The sequence below is a fragment of the Microtus ochrogaster genome, linkage group LG5 (genome assembly GCF_000317375.1).
Source record: "Microtus ochrogaster isolate Prairie Vole_2 linkage group LG5, MicOch1.0, whole genome shotgun sequence".
NCBI classification, from domain to species: domain Eukaryota; kingdom Metazoa; phylum Chordata; class Mammalia; order Rodentia; family Cricetidae; genus Microtus; species Microtus ochrogaster.
Genome location: NC_022031.1, coordinates 37,115,494 through 37,132,839, shown reverse-complemented (window position 1 = coordinate 37,132,839; position 17,346 = coordinate 37,115,494). Strand labels below are relative to the sequence as shown.

The 17,346-nt window shown below is 46.1% G+C and overlaps 1 protein-coding gene across 2 annotated transcripts in view; it reads right to left on the bottom strand.

Annotated features, from left to right (window-relative positions):
* Nfx1 (nuclear transcription factor, X-box binding 1) overlaps positions 1 to 10,230 on the bottom strand; it is a 56,634-nt gene extending 46,404 nt beyond the window's left edge. For both annotated transcript variants that reach the window (XM_005361997.2, XM_005361998.3), the window contains exons 1-2: positions 10,139 to 10,230; positions 3,816 to 4,799 (exon numbers count right to left, since the gene is read on the bottom strand). In XM_005361997.2, the coding sequence (XP_005362054.1) occupies positions 3,816 to 4,799; positions 10,139 to 10,163 (1,009 nt within the window). In that variant the 5' untranslated portion in view covers positions 10,164 to 10,230. The remainder of the gene's footprint in view (positions 1 to 3,815; positions 4,800 to 10,138) is intronic.
* Positions 10,231 to 17,346: the final 7,116 nt, after the last annotated feature.

Sequence of the window (17,346 nt, the reverse complement as noted above, 5' to 3'; positions counted from 1 at the left end):
ACTGTGGAGGAAGCTAGGGCAGGCACACTCGGTAGGAATGAAGCCATGGAGTACCACTGCTCACTAGCTTGTCTTCACACTCACCTTTAGTTAGCTCTCTTTTTAAATTTATTTTTATTTCATGTGCATTGGCATTTTTTGCCTTCATGTACATCTGTATAGGGATATAGGGGTGTTGGATCCCTTGGAACTGGAATTACAGACAGTTGTGAGTTGTCATATGGTTGCTGGGAATTGAACCTGGACCCACTGGAAGAGTAACCAGTGCTCCTAACTGCTGAGCCATCTCTCTAGACCTCAGCTATCTTTCTTATATCTCCCTGGACTACCTGCCCAGGGGTGGCATTGTCCACAATGGGGTGGGCCTCCCACATCAATTATTAATCAAGAAAATGCCTCTATGGACTTGCCTACAGTTCAATCTGATGGAGGCATTTTCTCAATTGAAATTTCCACTTCCAGATAATGCTAGTTTGCTTCAAGCTGACAAAAAACAAACAAATAAAAAAAAAAAACACCAAAAACCAACCAGCACACAAACAACAAAGACACAAGGCTAACACTTGGCCTGGTGGCACATACCTGTAATCTAGCACTAAGACTGAAGCAGGAGTTCAAGGCCAGGCTAGGTTACACAGAAAGTTTAAAGACAACCCAAGTAACATAAAATACCTGTGTTTTAAAAAACAGAAAACTAGCCAAGTGATGATGCATGCCTTTAATCCCAACACTTGGGAGCTTCGGCCTCCAGTGCTGAGATTAAAGGTGTACACCTCCACCCCCAGCTCTTTTTTTGTTGTTTGTTTTGAGACAGGGTTTTTCTATATAACAGCTCTGGCTGGCCTGGTTCTTCCTCCCGAGTGCTGGGATTAAAGGTGTGTGGCCACTGTCCATCACCACCTGGCAAGACAGGTGGATCTGAGTTCAAGGACAGCTTGGGCTACACAGAGAAACACTGTGGGAGTGAGGTGCGGGGAGCTCAGTGAAAAAACAGGCCCTGGGCAGGTGGTAGCATCATTGATTAGGTTAAAGGCTCACAATAAACCAAAAGGAGATCAATAAAGGTAAAAGTTCATGAGGAAGAGCTTACACACTGAAGTTATCCCCACCCCCAATACACAGAGAGTCTTGCTAAGTAGCAGTCTGTTCTCAAACTCAGTCTTCTCCAGTGCTAGTATTAAAGGCATGCTCGCTGCCATACCTAGCTCTTTGCCTTGATGCAATAACACACTCAGTGCAAAATGAGGAATGTCTTCAAATAGTGTAAAAGGTTTGTTTGTAAAGAAGGGGGCAGGACGGTAATTGTGAAGAGAGAGAACACATGCTTCAGAACATCCTTACAGGAGAGTATTTAGGTCAACACAAGTTCTGTGGAGCAGTCAGAACCGACTCTCAACTATGTTCTAAGAGCTGTGTGAGGCAAGAACACCACAAGGAAAAAGAAAGATACGGTATGTAGGCCAAGGACAGTGGCCCATGCCTGGAATCCCAGCACTAGAAGGCTGAGAAAGATTTTTGTTAGTTTAAGGTCAGCCTATCTACAACAAGTTCCAGGCTAGGGCTACACAGGGGACACCTATATCTAAAAACAAAGAAACCAACATATATCTGTGAGGTGGTGATGGTGCATTCCTTTAATTCCAGCATCCAGCATCCAGAGGCCAGGGCTACTACATAGGGAGACTCAAAAAAAAAAAAAAAAAAAAATCACCCACAGAAACCAGACTCTTGTGTTCCTTCAACAGGAGAGTATATCTAATTATATTCTATTTCTGTCTTGAAAAACCAAATGAAAAAAAAAAAAAAAAAAAGGAAAGACTTTTTTATAAATAGTGACTCCAAACACTGTCATGGAGATAAATTATGGTTTCTTTCATTCTTGGGGGGTGGGGGTGGGTTGAGACAGGATTTCTCTTGTGTAGTCCTAGCTGTTCTGAAACTCACTGTAGGCCAGGCTAGCTTCAAACTAAGAGATCTGTCTGCCTCTGCCTCCCAAGTGCTGAGATTAAGGGCTCAAATTATGGTTTCGAGTAATAAAGTTGGAAACAGAAGTATGTATAGTGATAAAAAAGACAAGCTTGTAAAAGACTGGAAGAGACAATACTATAGGGATAAGAAAAGGCTCCCTGGATATGTAACTAAACTAGCTTTCGAAACATCTACATTCACAAGTGGAACTGCAGCACAAACCTTCAATCCTAGTGCTTGGAAGGGCAGAGGGACTCTGGGAGTTTACATAGGGATGTCCAAGCCAGCCAGGGAAGCAGTGAGCTCCTGTCTAAAGGACTTTACTGTTGAAAAGATGGCTCAGTGGTATGCCAATCTTGCTGAGGACCTGAGTTCAGTTCCCAGCACCCCTGTGGTAGCTCATGACCACCTGTAACTGAAGTTTCAGGGGATCTAATGCCCTTCTTCTGGCCTCGGAGGGCTTCTTGGTACACACAGTGATGCATATAAATACACTCAGGTGCGTACACAAAATAAATCTTTAATCCCAGCACTCAGCAGGCAGGCAGATTTCTGTGAGTTCAAGGCCAGCCTAGTTTACAAAACAAGTTCCAGGCTAGCCAGGGTTAGGGGCTGGAGGGCTAGCTCAGTGCTTAAGAGCACAGGCTGATTCTTTTTTTTTTTTTTTTTAAATATTTATTTTATTTATTTATTATGTATACAATATTCTGTCTGTGTGTATGCCTGCAGGCCGGAAGAGGGCACCAGACCTCTTTACAGATGGTTGTGAGCCACCATGTGGTTGCCGGGAATTGAACTCAGGACCTTTGGAAGAACAGGCAATGCTCTTAACCACTGAGCCATCTCTCCAGCCCACAGGCTGATTCTTCCAGAGGTCTTGGGTTTGATTCCCAGAATTGGTGGCTTACAATCAGCTGTAACTTCAGTTCTAGGGGGTCTGACAACCTCTTCTGGCCTTCATGGGCACCAGGCACACACACAGTACACAGATATACATACAGGTGAAACATCCATACACATAAAAAAATGAAAAGTGAAAAAAATGAACAAAAAGAAAATCAAATGAACAACAAAAAAGTATAGCAGTGAGCTAAGGGGGTAGTGACTCTAGACAGACGGAACTGCATCCAACAGCTTGGACAGACAGAGCAGGAAGGAATCTGGAGGACAATGACAGGGTACGGCACAGAAGACAGAAGTCAGAACCTACAGTGATGGAACCCAAGACAGACGAGTGATGAGTTCAGGATGTGTTTTGGAAAAACTGTTCACTGCTGAAGGAGCAAAGATGAGCTGAAAAAAAGAGTTAGACAGGAGACATAACCACGGCAGTGGAACCAACAAGATGAGGAGAGCTGCATCAGCTGTAATCAACAGGGGCAACGAAATCTGAAACTCAGAGAGCTTTAGCATCGTTAGCTACATTTAAAGTCCTTACATAATAATTTATTGGAGGAAAATCAGTAAACCGAAAGAGTGCTGGGCCTGGTGGTCCAGGTTTGTAATACCAGCTATCCAGGAAGCTGAGGCAGGAAGAGCATTAGTTCAAGCCCTGCCTGGATTATAGAGTAAATTTAAGGACACCCAGGGTAATTTAAGACTGTCTCAAGTAATAAAGATTTGGGGTTATAACTCAGTGGTAGAGATCTTACGACCCTGTCTCAAAGACAAACAAAAAAAAGAGGTTACCAGCGAGGGCAGCAATGGGTAGTGGCAGGATCCAAGCAGGTGCTGAATTAAGGTAGGCTTCACAACTACAGTTTTTTTATTTTATGGTTTCTAAATTATGAGTGTAGTGCTTGAAAATTACCCTCAAGCAGTCTTCCCTCCCCTCCAGGCACACTGACCTGTATGTGTTTCCACATTCTTCAGCACATGGCTCTGTTTGCCTCTGGGGAAAGGAGAGAGCACTTGAGGGTCCTGTCTCCTTCCTGCATTCTTCTCTTGGTCAACCCTTCTGGAAGACTTGTTGACAACGGCCAAATTCCCAGTGTCACAGGCTGACTTTGTTGGTCTTTCTCTGAGATTATCCTTTGGAATGGGGGGCATGTTGTTTTTAGGCCCTGAATTTAAATGTCGCTGACTTTCCTGTTTGGGTGGGTTCCTGCCTGGTCGTGGTCTGGCACCCTCCACCTCCCACGGAGGCCTTTTCTGTGGGTATCTTCTCTGCTCGTTCCGTCTCGACACGCAGCTATCCACTACAGCCTTTCTACAGGCCGCATCTGAAAAGTCAGTCTGGGAAGCCCCCACAGGTCTGGTGTTTTCATCCTCAGACTTCGGGCTCATTCTACTACCCAGCTCGCATTTGGGCTTCCCTTTGGCCTTTGGCCCTCTGCCGTAGTTGTATGTAAGCTGTGCTGCCTTTTTGGGCTTTGCTCCCCTAGGATCTGCAATAACCACGTCTTTCTCACTTTCAGAAGGGCTATGCTCCCTTAGGTCTACTCCACTCTCTGACCTGGTCACACTTTCTAAACTGGACGCATCTGACGTCTGGTCAGTGAGCCCTTGTGATTTCTTGACTCTGCTTTGGTGTTTTTCATTCCTCAACTTCTGCCATGGCTGATTGTGAAGGCCATGGTTCTTGAGTGATTTATTAGACTGGAAAAACACCTGGTGACTCTTGGGTTTGCTTCCAGAGGCATAACTGTGCTGATGAATAGCAGAGACGTCATCGTAGGGATTCTGCCTGGGAAGGTGACAGGGAGGTGAGAAACTGTAATTTCTTCTCCCAATCCTAGAGTCTAGTCTTCTTTGGGTCCCACAATTCAGACCAGAATTTCTTCTCTCCTGAGGAATGAACTCAGCAGCATCTGTACTGAATTTAAAAGTGCCTAGGGAACAAGAAATAGATATCCAGTAAGAAATTAATGCCACTTAGGAATCCCATGCCTCAAAAAGGCACATCTAAAAAATATTTTCTTAAGGATGTTGTATAAAACAGGCTTAATGAGATCAGTGTCTTGTGAAAGTGTCAGGCTCTCAGTCCTTAAAGATGACAATTAGTATCCCATGTCTAGTGGGCACTGATGTCCACTGATGGCCTAGGCCATCTTGCACCACGAATACACTTTTATCTAAAAATCTTAGAAAAGCCAAAGCCAGGCATGGTAGTATACACTGGTAATCTCCTTTCAAGAAGGGCCTGAGCTAGCTACGTGAGCCCCTACAACCAAAACTAAAACCTTGGAAGAGGGCAGAACATGTGGGTACATGCCTCTAATCCCAGAACTGAAAAGGCCTAGGCAATAGGATCAAAAGTTTGAGACCAGCCCAGGTTCCACAGTGAGACTTTGTCTCAATAAGAAATGAAGGTCGGGTTTAGGGATGAGATATTGGTCAGGAAGTCCCATGTGGTCTTTCAAAACACTAAAGCAGCATTGCATCATAGCAAGCAAATAGGCTTTGAAATCAGCCTAAAATGGGATTAAAATCTGAATGAGCTTAGGGTTATCACCTGACCACCTTAGCCTCAGTTTCTACATCTATAATGAAGGATAACAATGTTTATTTCAAAGGCTATTATGGCACCTAAAAGATCCCATAAAGATAATATTAGCATAGGGAGTGTGCTAGTCTCCATCTCTTCCCCCTTGGAATACAGTTTGGGATTTTACATGTAACTCCTACAATATGTTCTAAAATTTCCAAGCCTTAAAATCTAACCTTACTTTAACTTCAGCCTACTCACTCACCCCACAAGGTGATTCCAAATACAGTCAGCTCAGTTCCTGAAGCCTAAAGAAATCATCTGCCAGAGCAGGGGCACAGTGGTGCACACTGTTAGTCCCATCACTCAGGAGAACCATCTGCCAGGTCAGGGGCACGGTGGTACACACTGTTAGTTCCGGCACTCAGGAGGCGGAGGTAGGCAGATGTTTGTAAGCTTGAGGCTAGCCTAGTCTACATAAATGAGTTTCAGGTCAGCCACAGCTACATAGTAAGACCCTGTCTCAAAAAAATAAAAAAAGAGAAACTATCTACTCAATGACACAAAACTAGTCAGTAACAAAGTCACAGTAGCAATCAACAGTCTGTAAGGCATAAATTTAAGTCCCTGCCTACCATTTATTGTTTGTTTTAAATTATCTATCTTCTGGCATATGAGAAAAGGCTTCAATATGTAGCCCAGGCTGGCTTCAAACTTAAAATCCTCCTGCCTCAATATTCTAAGTGATATGATTACAGGGAAGCACTATCATATCCCTGCTTTATCATGTTTTTAATGTTACTTAGCCCCAGATTTCTTATATGTAATTGAGAACATAATCCCTCATCAGAGCTGCTAGGGAAACTAAGTTGGTAAAGTAAAGCAATAGCATGCCTACAGCAGTTAAAATGATACCTTATTATTGCTTTTAGAGCTACGACTATCTGACACAGACTCCAATGGGTAAACTGCAAACATTGTAGACTTAGTATGTGCCACACACTCACCTAAGCACTTTTCAAGTGTTAACTTCTTTATTCTGTTTTAAATGTGTACGTGTAGGGATCTCTGTGAGTCTCAACCATGAGTGTGTGGGTGTCCTGAGGCAGAAGATAACAGATCCCCTGGAGCTGGAGTTACAGCAAGTTCTGTGTGACCTGAGCGACCAGGTGCGTAGGTGCTAAGAACCAAATTTGGTCCTCTGGAGGATCACCAGCTGAGCCATCTCTCTAGCCCCATTAACTCATTTAATGGTCACATTCCGGATGAGAAAGCACAGTAACTTGCCTGAGGCCAGACACTCCAAGGCAAGCTCAGAACTCTGACTTAGGACACGTAGCACTCAGGACTTGTCCTCATTCGTACATTGCACACTGACAGGGCAAGGTAGCAGATAGCACAGAAACACAGTGAACAACTGGTGAGATCATACTGGCCACAGAGAAACCTCTCATTCAATCCAGGATCTGTCCTAAACACTTCCACATAGGTAGTGTTGAGGGTGGAGTGGAAGGGCTCACAAAATGGCAAGAAGATTAGACAGACTCCCAGAGCAGAAGAGGTATTCTTGAAAACATGAGATAAACTTACAAGTGGGAATGGGTAAACTGTACCAAGAAGTGCTATACATTTCTCTCCTGCTTTGAAGAAGCAAGGATGGGGGGGAGGGGCTCGGAAAAAAAGGTCAGTAAAGCTGCCCAATAGCCTGGTAAAGGATGTTTCACATTGAGTAGTAGTAAGCAGATCCAGACATGCTGTCTAGCCATACAGATCATGTTTTCATTAGACCTAAGAAAAACCTCAGAACGACCCTTAAAAAGACACAAGGAAGGAAAAAGGGGCACATGAATCAGGAAACTGTACTATGGCACAGGCCAGACACTTGTTCCACTATTTAAGTAGAAGTTTTTCTGTAGTGAGCTGTTTTCTCACCAAAGCATCACTATATTTATTACAAGAGGCATTGGCGACCCAACAAAGCATAGCAACATGCAGTGCTGTGCACAAAGTTGGCATTAGAAAGCCTGTTCACAGGCTGGGCAGCACTTGGGAAGCAGAACCTGGTGGGATCACTGTGAATTCAAGGCCGTTCTGGTCTACAGAGTCCCAGGACAGCAGGGCGGTTACACAGAAAACCTCTGTTTCGGAGGTGGGTGGGGAAGAAGAAAATCTGATCACACAGGAAAAAAAGATTCCCCTGTTCTAGATTAGTCTGACATTTAAAGACCTTAGTGCACCAGCTCTCAACTGTGGATCTCGATCCGTTGGAAGGTCGAACAACTCTTTCAGAAGGGTCACCTAAGACTACCTAAAACACAGATATTTACATTATGATTTATAACAGTAGCAAAATTACAGTTATGAAGTAGCAGCAAAAATAATTTATTGGGAGCAGGGGCAAGAGAGATGGCTCAGTGGCTAAGAGTGCTGGACGCTCCTCTAGAGGATCCAGATTCAATTCCCAGCACCCACATGGCAGCTCGCTCACAACTGTTCCAGGGGATCCGATGCCCTCATACAGACAGATCTGCAGCCAAAACACCAATGTACACAAAATAAATAATTAAGAAAACAATTTTATAGTTGGGGTCACAACGTGAGGAACTGCATTTAAGGGCTGAAGCATCAGGAAGGTTGAGAAGCACTGCCTTAGAGAGTGTGTGTGAGCTAGTGATGATGGACAAAGGCTATAAAACAAGTATAGCTGGGTGTGGTGGGGATGCCTTAAGCCCAGCACCTGGGAGGCAGAAGCAAGTGGATCTCTGTGAGTTCGAGGCCAGCCTGGATTACAGCACAAAGATACACAGAGAAGGGGGCTGGAGAGATGGCTCAGCAGTTAAGAGCATTGCCTGCTCTTCCAAAGGTCCTGAGCTCAGTTTCCAGCAACCAACCACATGGTGGCTCACAACCATCTGTAATGAGGTCTGGTGCCCTCTTCTGGCCTGCAGACATACACACAGACAGAATATTGTACACATAATAAATATTTAAAAAAAAAAGATACACAGAGAAACTCTGTCTCGAAAAAATAAAATAAAGAAAAAAGAAACAAGGAAGTAGGGATTCCTTGGACAAGGGGACTCAGCAAAAGCTCCCTGGAGCGGAAGCACAGTCCCAAAGGTTAAAGCTGTGAGTCACAATGACTTCACCCACCTCTGCTTCGGACACCTACCGGCCTGGAAGGAAGTCAGAGGTGACGAGACAGAGAAGAAGCCCAAGGGATTCAGGGTAGAGGGTTAGTGACGGCCTAGAGAGGGAGGAGAGCAATGTATCTGCCTAAAGTTCCCATTCCCAAGAAGGGTTAGCCAAATCTAGGGTGCGCCAGTGCGGTGTTCTTACACTCTTTCAACTGAGACAGGAATGTACATCTCCCCTGTCGCTCGGGTACAGTCTGACTAGCTGTGACTAGCGTCCTATCAATCTGTCAGAAAGCACAACTATAATTCAAGCCAAAGCGGGACACTGCTGGGCTGCTTTTCTATGGAGCGGGTTGTGACAAGCAGGTTTTGTTTGGGTGTTGTTTTATCGTAACGTTACAATATGTTGTTTATAGTAAAAGAAACTACTGCTTCTCCCCCTCAACCCTCATCCCGCCCTTCCAAGATGGGGGCTCACTATGTAACCCTGGCTGGCCTGGAACTGAACACGTGGATGGATTGAACTCAAAGATCCTCCTGCTTCAGCCTCTCAAGTGCTGGGATTAAAGGCATGTACCACCATGCCCTACACCACTGAAACATTTGGTTCACTTAAACTTTTTTTTGTACTGTGTGTGTGTGTGTGTGTGTGTGTACAGAGAGGGAGACAGGGTATATGCCACGTGTGTGTGCTGATAACCTCGGTGGTCAGAAGAGGGAGTCAGCTCTTCTAGAGCTGGGGTTACAGGTGGTTATGCAAACCGAACGCGGTTCTTCGGGAAGAGCTTGTAGTGTTTTCAAACACAGCACCAACTCTCCAGTTTCCTGGTTCATTTTTACGTTTTAAGTAGTGTGCACTAATATCCCAGTGCAAAAGGTTTCTTTTTGATCGCTGTCGACAAAATCTGAAACCCCGGATCTACAATGCACCGTGAAGAAAATGGAAAGACCTTCTATTAACAGTCAAATGAGGCTGTCCCAACCATAGAGTTGCTCCGGGAAGGCAAGGGAGGCAACCATTAGGGACGGAACGTGTAGGGTCCGGAAATTAGCTTACTGAGTCCAAACTGACAGACGAGGAAACTGAGGCTGGATCACGCACGTCGGGGCAAAGTGGGATTTCAAAGCCCTCGAGGCTGGAGCCGCTGGCGTGCACGCGGAACGCCGCGGCTCCGGGAGGTTGAGAACACTCCCCGAGCGCTGCGCGCAAACTCGCTGGACTCCAGGGCCCGCTACGGGGACTCGCCGCCGCCGCCTCCTCCGCCCGCCCGCCCGCCCGCCCGCCCGCCAGCCGGACTCAGGTCGCGCTGCCTCGGCAAGGCCGGAAGGAGCCCCGCGGAGGCGTGGGATGCCCACGTCCCCCATGTCCCCTCGCTGGCCCCGGGACCCATCCGTTCTTCTTGGAAACCCAGGGGCCGAGCTTCACCACCCTATGGAAGATGGTGGAGAGGTCCGTCCGCGCGGCGCGCGTGGCTTGGCCCTTGCGAGCCACTGTCCACGCGCAGCACGCGCCCCTCTCGCCACCTAAGGGCCCGAATCTTTCCGATCTCCTAGCTTGAATACATCGCCGCACCCTAGAGGTCCCGCGTCGGGACACGGACAGTACCTGAGACCGGAGGTGCCTCCGCCATCCCGTCCTGTGCCGCAGCACCACGAGCGAGCCCCGCCACCGAGCGAAGGCTGTCACCTGGTCACGTGTCCCGGATTTCCGGCGCCGAAAAGTCGCGCCTGCGCGCGCGTAGATGGCCACGAGGGGGTGGTGCCGCTCGAGTTTACCGTGGAATGGCGCCTTTGGGACTTCGGACAAATGTAACCGGCCTGGCGGGAACGGGGGGGGGCGGGGGGCACGGGTGGCTGAAGGGGGCCCGAATCTCTGGAGCTGGGCTGCACTTGTGTTGATTTTCGTTTTGAGAGGTGCTGTGTTCTCCGGCTACAGTGCCTTTTTGTCGTGTCTTGCCGTGCGCCCAGCTTTAAATGGCCTTCAGATACAATCTGCCTGGCTCACGCAGGCGGCGAGGAGGCGGGGGTGGGGGGTGGGGGGCTACTATAGTAATCAAAAGGGGGTGTGATAGGGGCGGGGTGGATCTTTCATGTCTCAGCCTCCTTTATAGGCGTGCATCAGCAAATACAAATGTTTTAGTTCTACTTTGGGTTTTATTTGTCAAGGCGAGTTGCGGTGACCCAAGCCTTTAATCCCAGCACTCTGGGGGGCACAGGCAGCGGTTCTCTGAGTTTGAGTCCATCTTGATCTACAAAGTGAGTTCCAGGCTAGCCAGAGTGGCGGAGTAAGACCCTGTCTCATTCTCCACGATGTCTGTGACCACTTTGGTCTCAGGGCTTTGTACTTCCTTCTAACGCCCATAGATTAAGAAGCCCTTTCTACTGGGTTAATTTAGCCTTCCCTGATTAACTTAGCCCAGCAAATCTGGGAATCCTTTAGGAAATATATTTGAGGGAAAAAAAATGACTCAGAAAGGTTAAGATGTTGCAGCTCTGAGTGGAAAGGTAGCTATCCTGATAGTGGGGAACCAAGGAATACCATAAAGTCAACCGCACAACAAACCTCACAATAGAGATTTATTGGGAAAGATAAAGGAGGAAAAGTGGCTGCCTCTGCTCCAGTGAGAAGCAGGCTTTATATAGGGTTTCTTGGGCAGGGTTCCAGGATGACCTGGGATTGGAGGGATTTTGTTAGTAACTCTAATCCTCACCGATTTTGTAGCACTATGGGGCCAGCGAGTCTATGAGGCCCTGGAAGGTGAGGATGGTCTGAGCCACCCATTGGAGATGCTGGGTGAACCGATAGGAAAATCAATGGTACATAGCTAGGGAAACAGTCCTGCCACTCCAGTAGCAACACTAGTGGTCGCACCCAGGACTGCTAGAGGCTATGACCTGAACTGCCCCTTTGTCATAGCGTGCCACTGTAAACCTTGTGATGGGAATTGGCAAGGGTTCTTCACCAGGTACCACCCCTAGTTTTGGAAAAAGGAACACCAGGGCACAACTCCTGGACCACCAAGCAGGCAGGCAGTGGTAAACTTGAGTGCTGAAGAGAATTGAAGCATTGTGAATGTTTGGGCATAGGGGACTGGACTGGGTGGTAGTACTAAGGATCAAGGTACTATCACAATCTGCAGAATCCAGGGTACCCACAAAATGTGTCCCTGGGAGTTAAAGCAGCCTGAGATACTGAAGAGAGATAAGGGGTGGTAGTGTTATTTAGCTTATAGCAATTAAGGAGAGGCTGTGAGCTCCTTGAGGTGCTAATGGCTGGGCAGTATCCCAAACTTCTCTAACAGTCAAAATAGCCAATCCTAGCTCCTTGAGTCTAGACTTCTCTAATGGCCCTTTCCAGATCCTACCCTACGGGGGGGGGGGGGGAGCTCAAAATCTGGCCACAAAATCCCACCAATCCTTGAGCTTGCCCCAAGATCAGGTCACCCTGGACAGCTCCACCCACCAAGAAACTATATAAAGCTTGCCTCTTAGTTCTTTGCTGCTTCTCACCCGAGCAGAAGCAGTCACCCTTCCTCCCGTGTCTTTCCCAATAAATTTCTCTTGTGAGGTTTATTGTTCAGCATGACTTTGTGATAGCCCTTGGCTCCTGACTGCCAGGATACCTTTCCCCTCAGAGCTGTTAGACCTAGAGTGGTGAGGTGAGAGAGTCTAACAGGCCACAGATGGTGGTTAGTCAGGCTGATATGTGGAGGTTACGGTCTGAAACAAGACGGTGTAATGGGGAGGTGGGGTCAATATTGTCTAAGAGGGGTGATACTAGGGATGCAGGACCTTTGGGAAGCTTTGGACCACTTCTTTAACAGCGCCTGTACTTAGGGGTTGAGAGAGCAGGGTGTGTACCCTCTGTATTGTGATCGTGCCTCATGGGCAGCTGTGATAAATGTTGAAGTTTACCAGGGATCCACATCTCCCATCTGGGGTGCCACAGGTCCTTGATTAGGATATAAAAGATGCCCCATTCTGCACAAACATGCTTCCCTGAATATACATCATGACTCCTACAGGACCACTAAGGGTAGCCTCCATTAACCTCTGGCCAACATCAACAGTAATTTCTTGTTTGAGCATAGAGAAAGCAAGCATAGGAGACAGGTGTTTTAGAAGTCTGTTTAGGTGCCATAGGGACAAGTGTCTCCTTTTGGCAAACTGCTGGTGAGCAGGCTCCAGCCCCCACCACTGGAGTGGTCTGGTTGAACCACTGAGAATAGTTTTCCTGAACCTTTGACATCTTAATATAACAATAGCACGGGGGTGGGATGAGGTGGGGGAGTCTGAAACATTTTTTATTCTCTTACGTCACTTTCTCATTCCTTCAGAACTGTCATTTACGTGCCTTAAAATACTTTCTGGGACCCTCAGAACTTTAGCTTTCGCACCCTCCATCTAACCGTTTACTAGAGGCACACATGGTTGCCACTGAGCGCAGTCATTGCAAAGCAACTTCCTTTAGATCCTTTGTTTCGCTCTTCTTCCTCTGTCACAGTCAGGTGGTCCACCTTAAACAAACGTGTTTGGGTCTAGAGGAGGAGGAGCCATCACCAAACTCCAGAGCCAGCTTTCCCATAAAGTGCAACGACTTTAATATTATCCACACTTATAAGACATTCGCGTCCCCGTTAAACTGAATTCAGTGACTAGAAAGCTCAGAGATAAATCCTGAGCCCTGGCCATCAAAACAGCCACGCAAGCAGGACTAGCAGTGGTGGCTGGCAGCTGGCAGAGGCAGAGAAAGCAAAAACAAAACCAATAAACACAGAATACAGAAAGCTTACACACCCGAAGACCAGTCAGAAACAAAAGATGTCACCAGTATTCATACATTCAGCTGAGCCTGACTCATTTCCATCCCGGCTCCCATGTTTGCCACAAGACTTATGGACACAACAGAAAACACACACTCATCTCTGCATAAAGACAGACAGCAAAACTTTCCAAAGGACCAGATAGGCTGGTGACATCTGCTTTTGCCCTGGATGGGAGCAAAAGGATTTTGTAGTTGCCTGATGAGAGGATTGGATTTGGCTATAGAAGGATTTTGGGTGTCCCATAATCAGGGATGCACTGGGAGGCTGGCAAGGGAAAAGGGATTTCCGACTGTGTGATTTGGAGGAGGAGGAGAAGGAGGGGAAGAGGTGAAAGCCTGGTCAAGTGAGATTGGGGGAGAGACAGAAATAGAGGCTCCCAGTTTGGCTAAGAGGTCCCTTCTCAGCAAGGGGATGGGATGGATTGGTACCACAGAAAGGAGTGGCCAAGGTGGATATCCTTAAAGATGTAACTAAGTGATGGGGTTTGGTGAGGTTGTCAAGGCTGTCCCCCATCCCAACAACAGAGGAACAAGGAGAGGTGGGTCCCTAAAACTCTGTCAAGATTGAGTAGGTGGCCCTGATGTCCAAAAGGAAGACGATGGGTCACCCTGATTCTGTGATGACTACCCACCTACCTGATATCCCCACCATTGTACTTGACCAAAGCATTGACTTATGACCTCTTCCATTCTGTAACTATAAAAGTTCCGATAACCTCTTTCTTCTACAGTAGAATGTCAGGACAACCCTAATCATTGTTCTCACTCATGGTCACTCATAATTGGTCCTGAATATAGAATATCATTTACACCGGGCTGGAGAGATGGCTCAGCGATTAAGAACACTGCCTGCTCTTCCAAAGGTCTTGAATTCAACTCCCAGCAACCACATTGTGGCTCACGACCATCTGTAATGAGATCTGGTACCCTTTTCTGGCCTACAGACATGCATGCAGGCAGATAAATAAATAAATCTTAAAGAATATCATTTATACATATAAGCAAGAGTTGTGTTTTGATTCAACAGACTACAGACTAGAAGAAATTCTTTCCTCTTTCCCTATTCATCCAAGGCTTTCCTGAAATGACTGACAGGGGAGCATTCACCTCCATCCACAATATAGACCTGATAGCTTTAAAAAAAGAATCAGTAATCGGCAGGGTATTAACAAGAGTGATGCATCAAAATTAGTTCAGGAAGTACTGCATCAATATCTGTCCAGTTCTTTGATAGTCTCCATAGGTGGAAAATCACAGCCCAGGCTGTGTATGCCCTTTTCTGTCATTCAGTATTCTAATCTTGGAGAAAATGCTCAAGGCTCAACATACACAATTTTTTTTTTTTTTTTTGGTTTTTCGAGACATCTCTGTAGCTTTGATGCCCATCCCGGAACTAGCTCTTGTAGACCAGGCTGGCCTCGAACTCACAGAGATCCGCCTGCCTCTGCCTCCCGAGTGCTGGGATTAAAGGCATGCGCCACCACCGCCCGGCCTAACATACACAATTTTTGAAGAACAGATCACTTTCAGAGATAAGGCAGTTTGGAAAGCAAATACAAGGTAAAAATCCAATTTTGTAGAACCCAGTTTTCTCTGAACTATACGACAACACTGCTTACTATATGTGATAAATGAAGAATCTGCATTTGTTAAATAATTCAGGCTTCTCCAGGAACACGAAGTAGATCCATCCTGGAACTTTCTATGTAGACCAGACTGGTCTTAAATTCACAGATCTGTCTCTACCCACTAGGTGCTGGGATTAAAGGTGTGTGCCACTGTGCCCAGTAGGTTTATCATCTTATTTTGGTTTTCTCTAAACTATTGAGCTTAAAGATTTTAAAAAACTGATATCATTATAAAGTCAAGTTAGGCCTTCAATCTCATGGTCTTTCTAGTGTGAGTCTCTCTACTGCTGTGAATATTGGTGCACAATACCACATCTAGGTTGAATTGGAACACTTCCTTTATAAAAATGTTCTAAAATTACATTTATTGGGGATGGATGCATATATATATATATATACATATGTGTGTGTGCATATGTGTCATGGCATGTGTGTGGAGGTCAGAGGACAACTTGTGGGAACTGGTTCTTTCCTTTTCCCATATGGGTCTGGGTGAATCTAACTCAGGTCATCAGCCTTGGCAGCAAGAAGATTCACCTTCTTGCTGAATCTTCTTGCTAACCCCCAACCTTAAACATTTCTTGATGACCTCATGGACTTCCTCTTTTAAACTAATTCATAAATTATTCATGTTTTAGTCATAGCTTATTCATCTGTTGCCTATTTTTTTCTGTTGGTATTGCCATGTTTTTCTTGTTAAAGGTTTTTCTTTTAAAAAAAATGTTTTGTGTTTGTGTTCAGGTGTGCTCGTCTGAGTGTATGTATGTCTGCATACCACGTTCTGTCTAGGTGTTCTTGGAGGCCCGAAGAGGGCATTGGATTCCCTAGAGCTTGAGTTACAGGCAGATGTGATGACAGGGAGCTGTTAGTGATTTTAAGTCATATGTACTTTTCTTTTTTTCAGAAAGATTAGTTGTACAAGACAAATGAATTCAAGGAAATAAGTTGTGCATGTAGAGGAAGTGGGTCATTCATTCCAAAGATTATATGAGATATATCTAGGCCAGTGGAAACTGAGAAGGGGACTGGGCTTGAGGAACATTAGGCCAGGCAGTGGTGGCAGGGAATCACTGAGTTCAAGGCCAAGCTGGTCTACAGAGTGAGTTCCAGGAGAGCCAGGACTACACAGAGGAAACCTATCTCAAAAAACTAAGAGAGAGAGAGATTTAGGAGTTAAAATAAAGGCCTGGGTCAGTGAAGTAACTTAGTGGATAAAGGCATTTCCCCAGGACCTACAGTGTGGGGAGGAAACTGACTCCTGCAAGTTGTCCTCTGACCCCCACATGCACAGCGTGACACATGTGCCCCCATAATAAACAAGGTGATTTTTTTTTTAAAGCAAAGCTCAATGTTTTATTGGCTATGTAGGAGGAAGTAAGACATAGGCAATTCTAGAACATTCTGTTTGGATGTTAGGATAATGATTTCACTGGTTGGAGGGGGAAAGAGCAGAGATTTGGATCTAGAGAAGGGCTGTCTTGACATGTGACTGTAAGGTGCTGGCGTGAGTCTGGGACAGCCAAAGCACTGTCTGGCAAAGAGCTGGATATTTGCAGCCTACAGAAACTACCAGAGACTCACAGCTGATTACAATGTAAAGAGGAAGTGACCGTGGGGTACTCAGTACCAGTGCCCATCTATCTGGCAGAGGGAGCATAAAGATTTTAAGAGTCAGGGGGCTGGAGAGATGGCTCAGAGGTTAAGAGCATTGCTTGCTCTTCCAAAGGTCCTGAGTTCAATTCCCAGCAACCACATGGTGGCTCACAACCGTCTGTAATGGGGTCTGGTACCCTCTTCTGGACTGCAAGCATACATACAGAATATTGTATACATAATAAATGAATAAATATTAAAAAAAAGATTTTAAGAGTCAGAGGACCAGGATGGACGCTTGCTGTTAGTGTATTGTAGTTGTTGCACTCAGGAAATCTTCCTATGGTTGCCTAAACAAGACCTGCGTAATGACAATGCCAGCAGACATGCCAATGGGAATGCAGGGAATTCCTACAGTCAACGCTGCTGAGGAAGGGAGAATCAGTCCTCTCCGAGGATGAGCCCCGAAGGTCATCCAATCTCAAGTGGATGCCTTAGGTTATGAAAGACTCTCTGAACACCCCCCCAGAACCCGCAGCTGGCCTGCTCTCATGAGAACATCCCGCCTGCTTGGGGAAACAGGATGCCTATAGCCAGCATATGTGCCAAACTTAGAATATCAGCAGTTCACTGATGTGGGAATGATTTCTTATTAATAAAGAAACTGCCTAGGCCCATTTCATAGGCCAACCCTTAGGTAGGCGGGGAAAACAGAACAGGATGCTGGGAGAAAGAAGCTGAGTCAGAGAGTCGCCATGATTGTCCCAC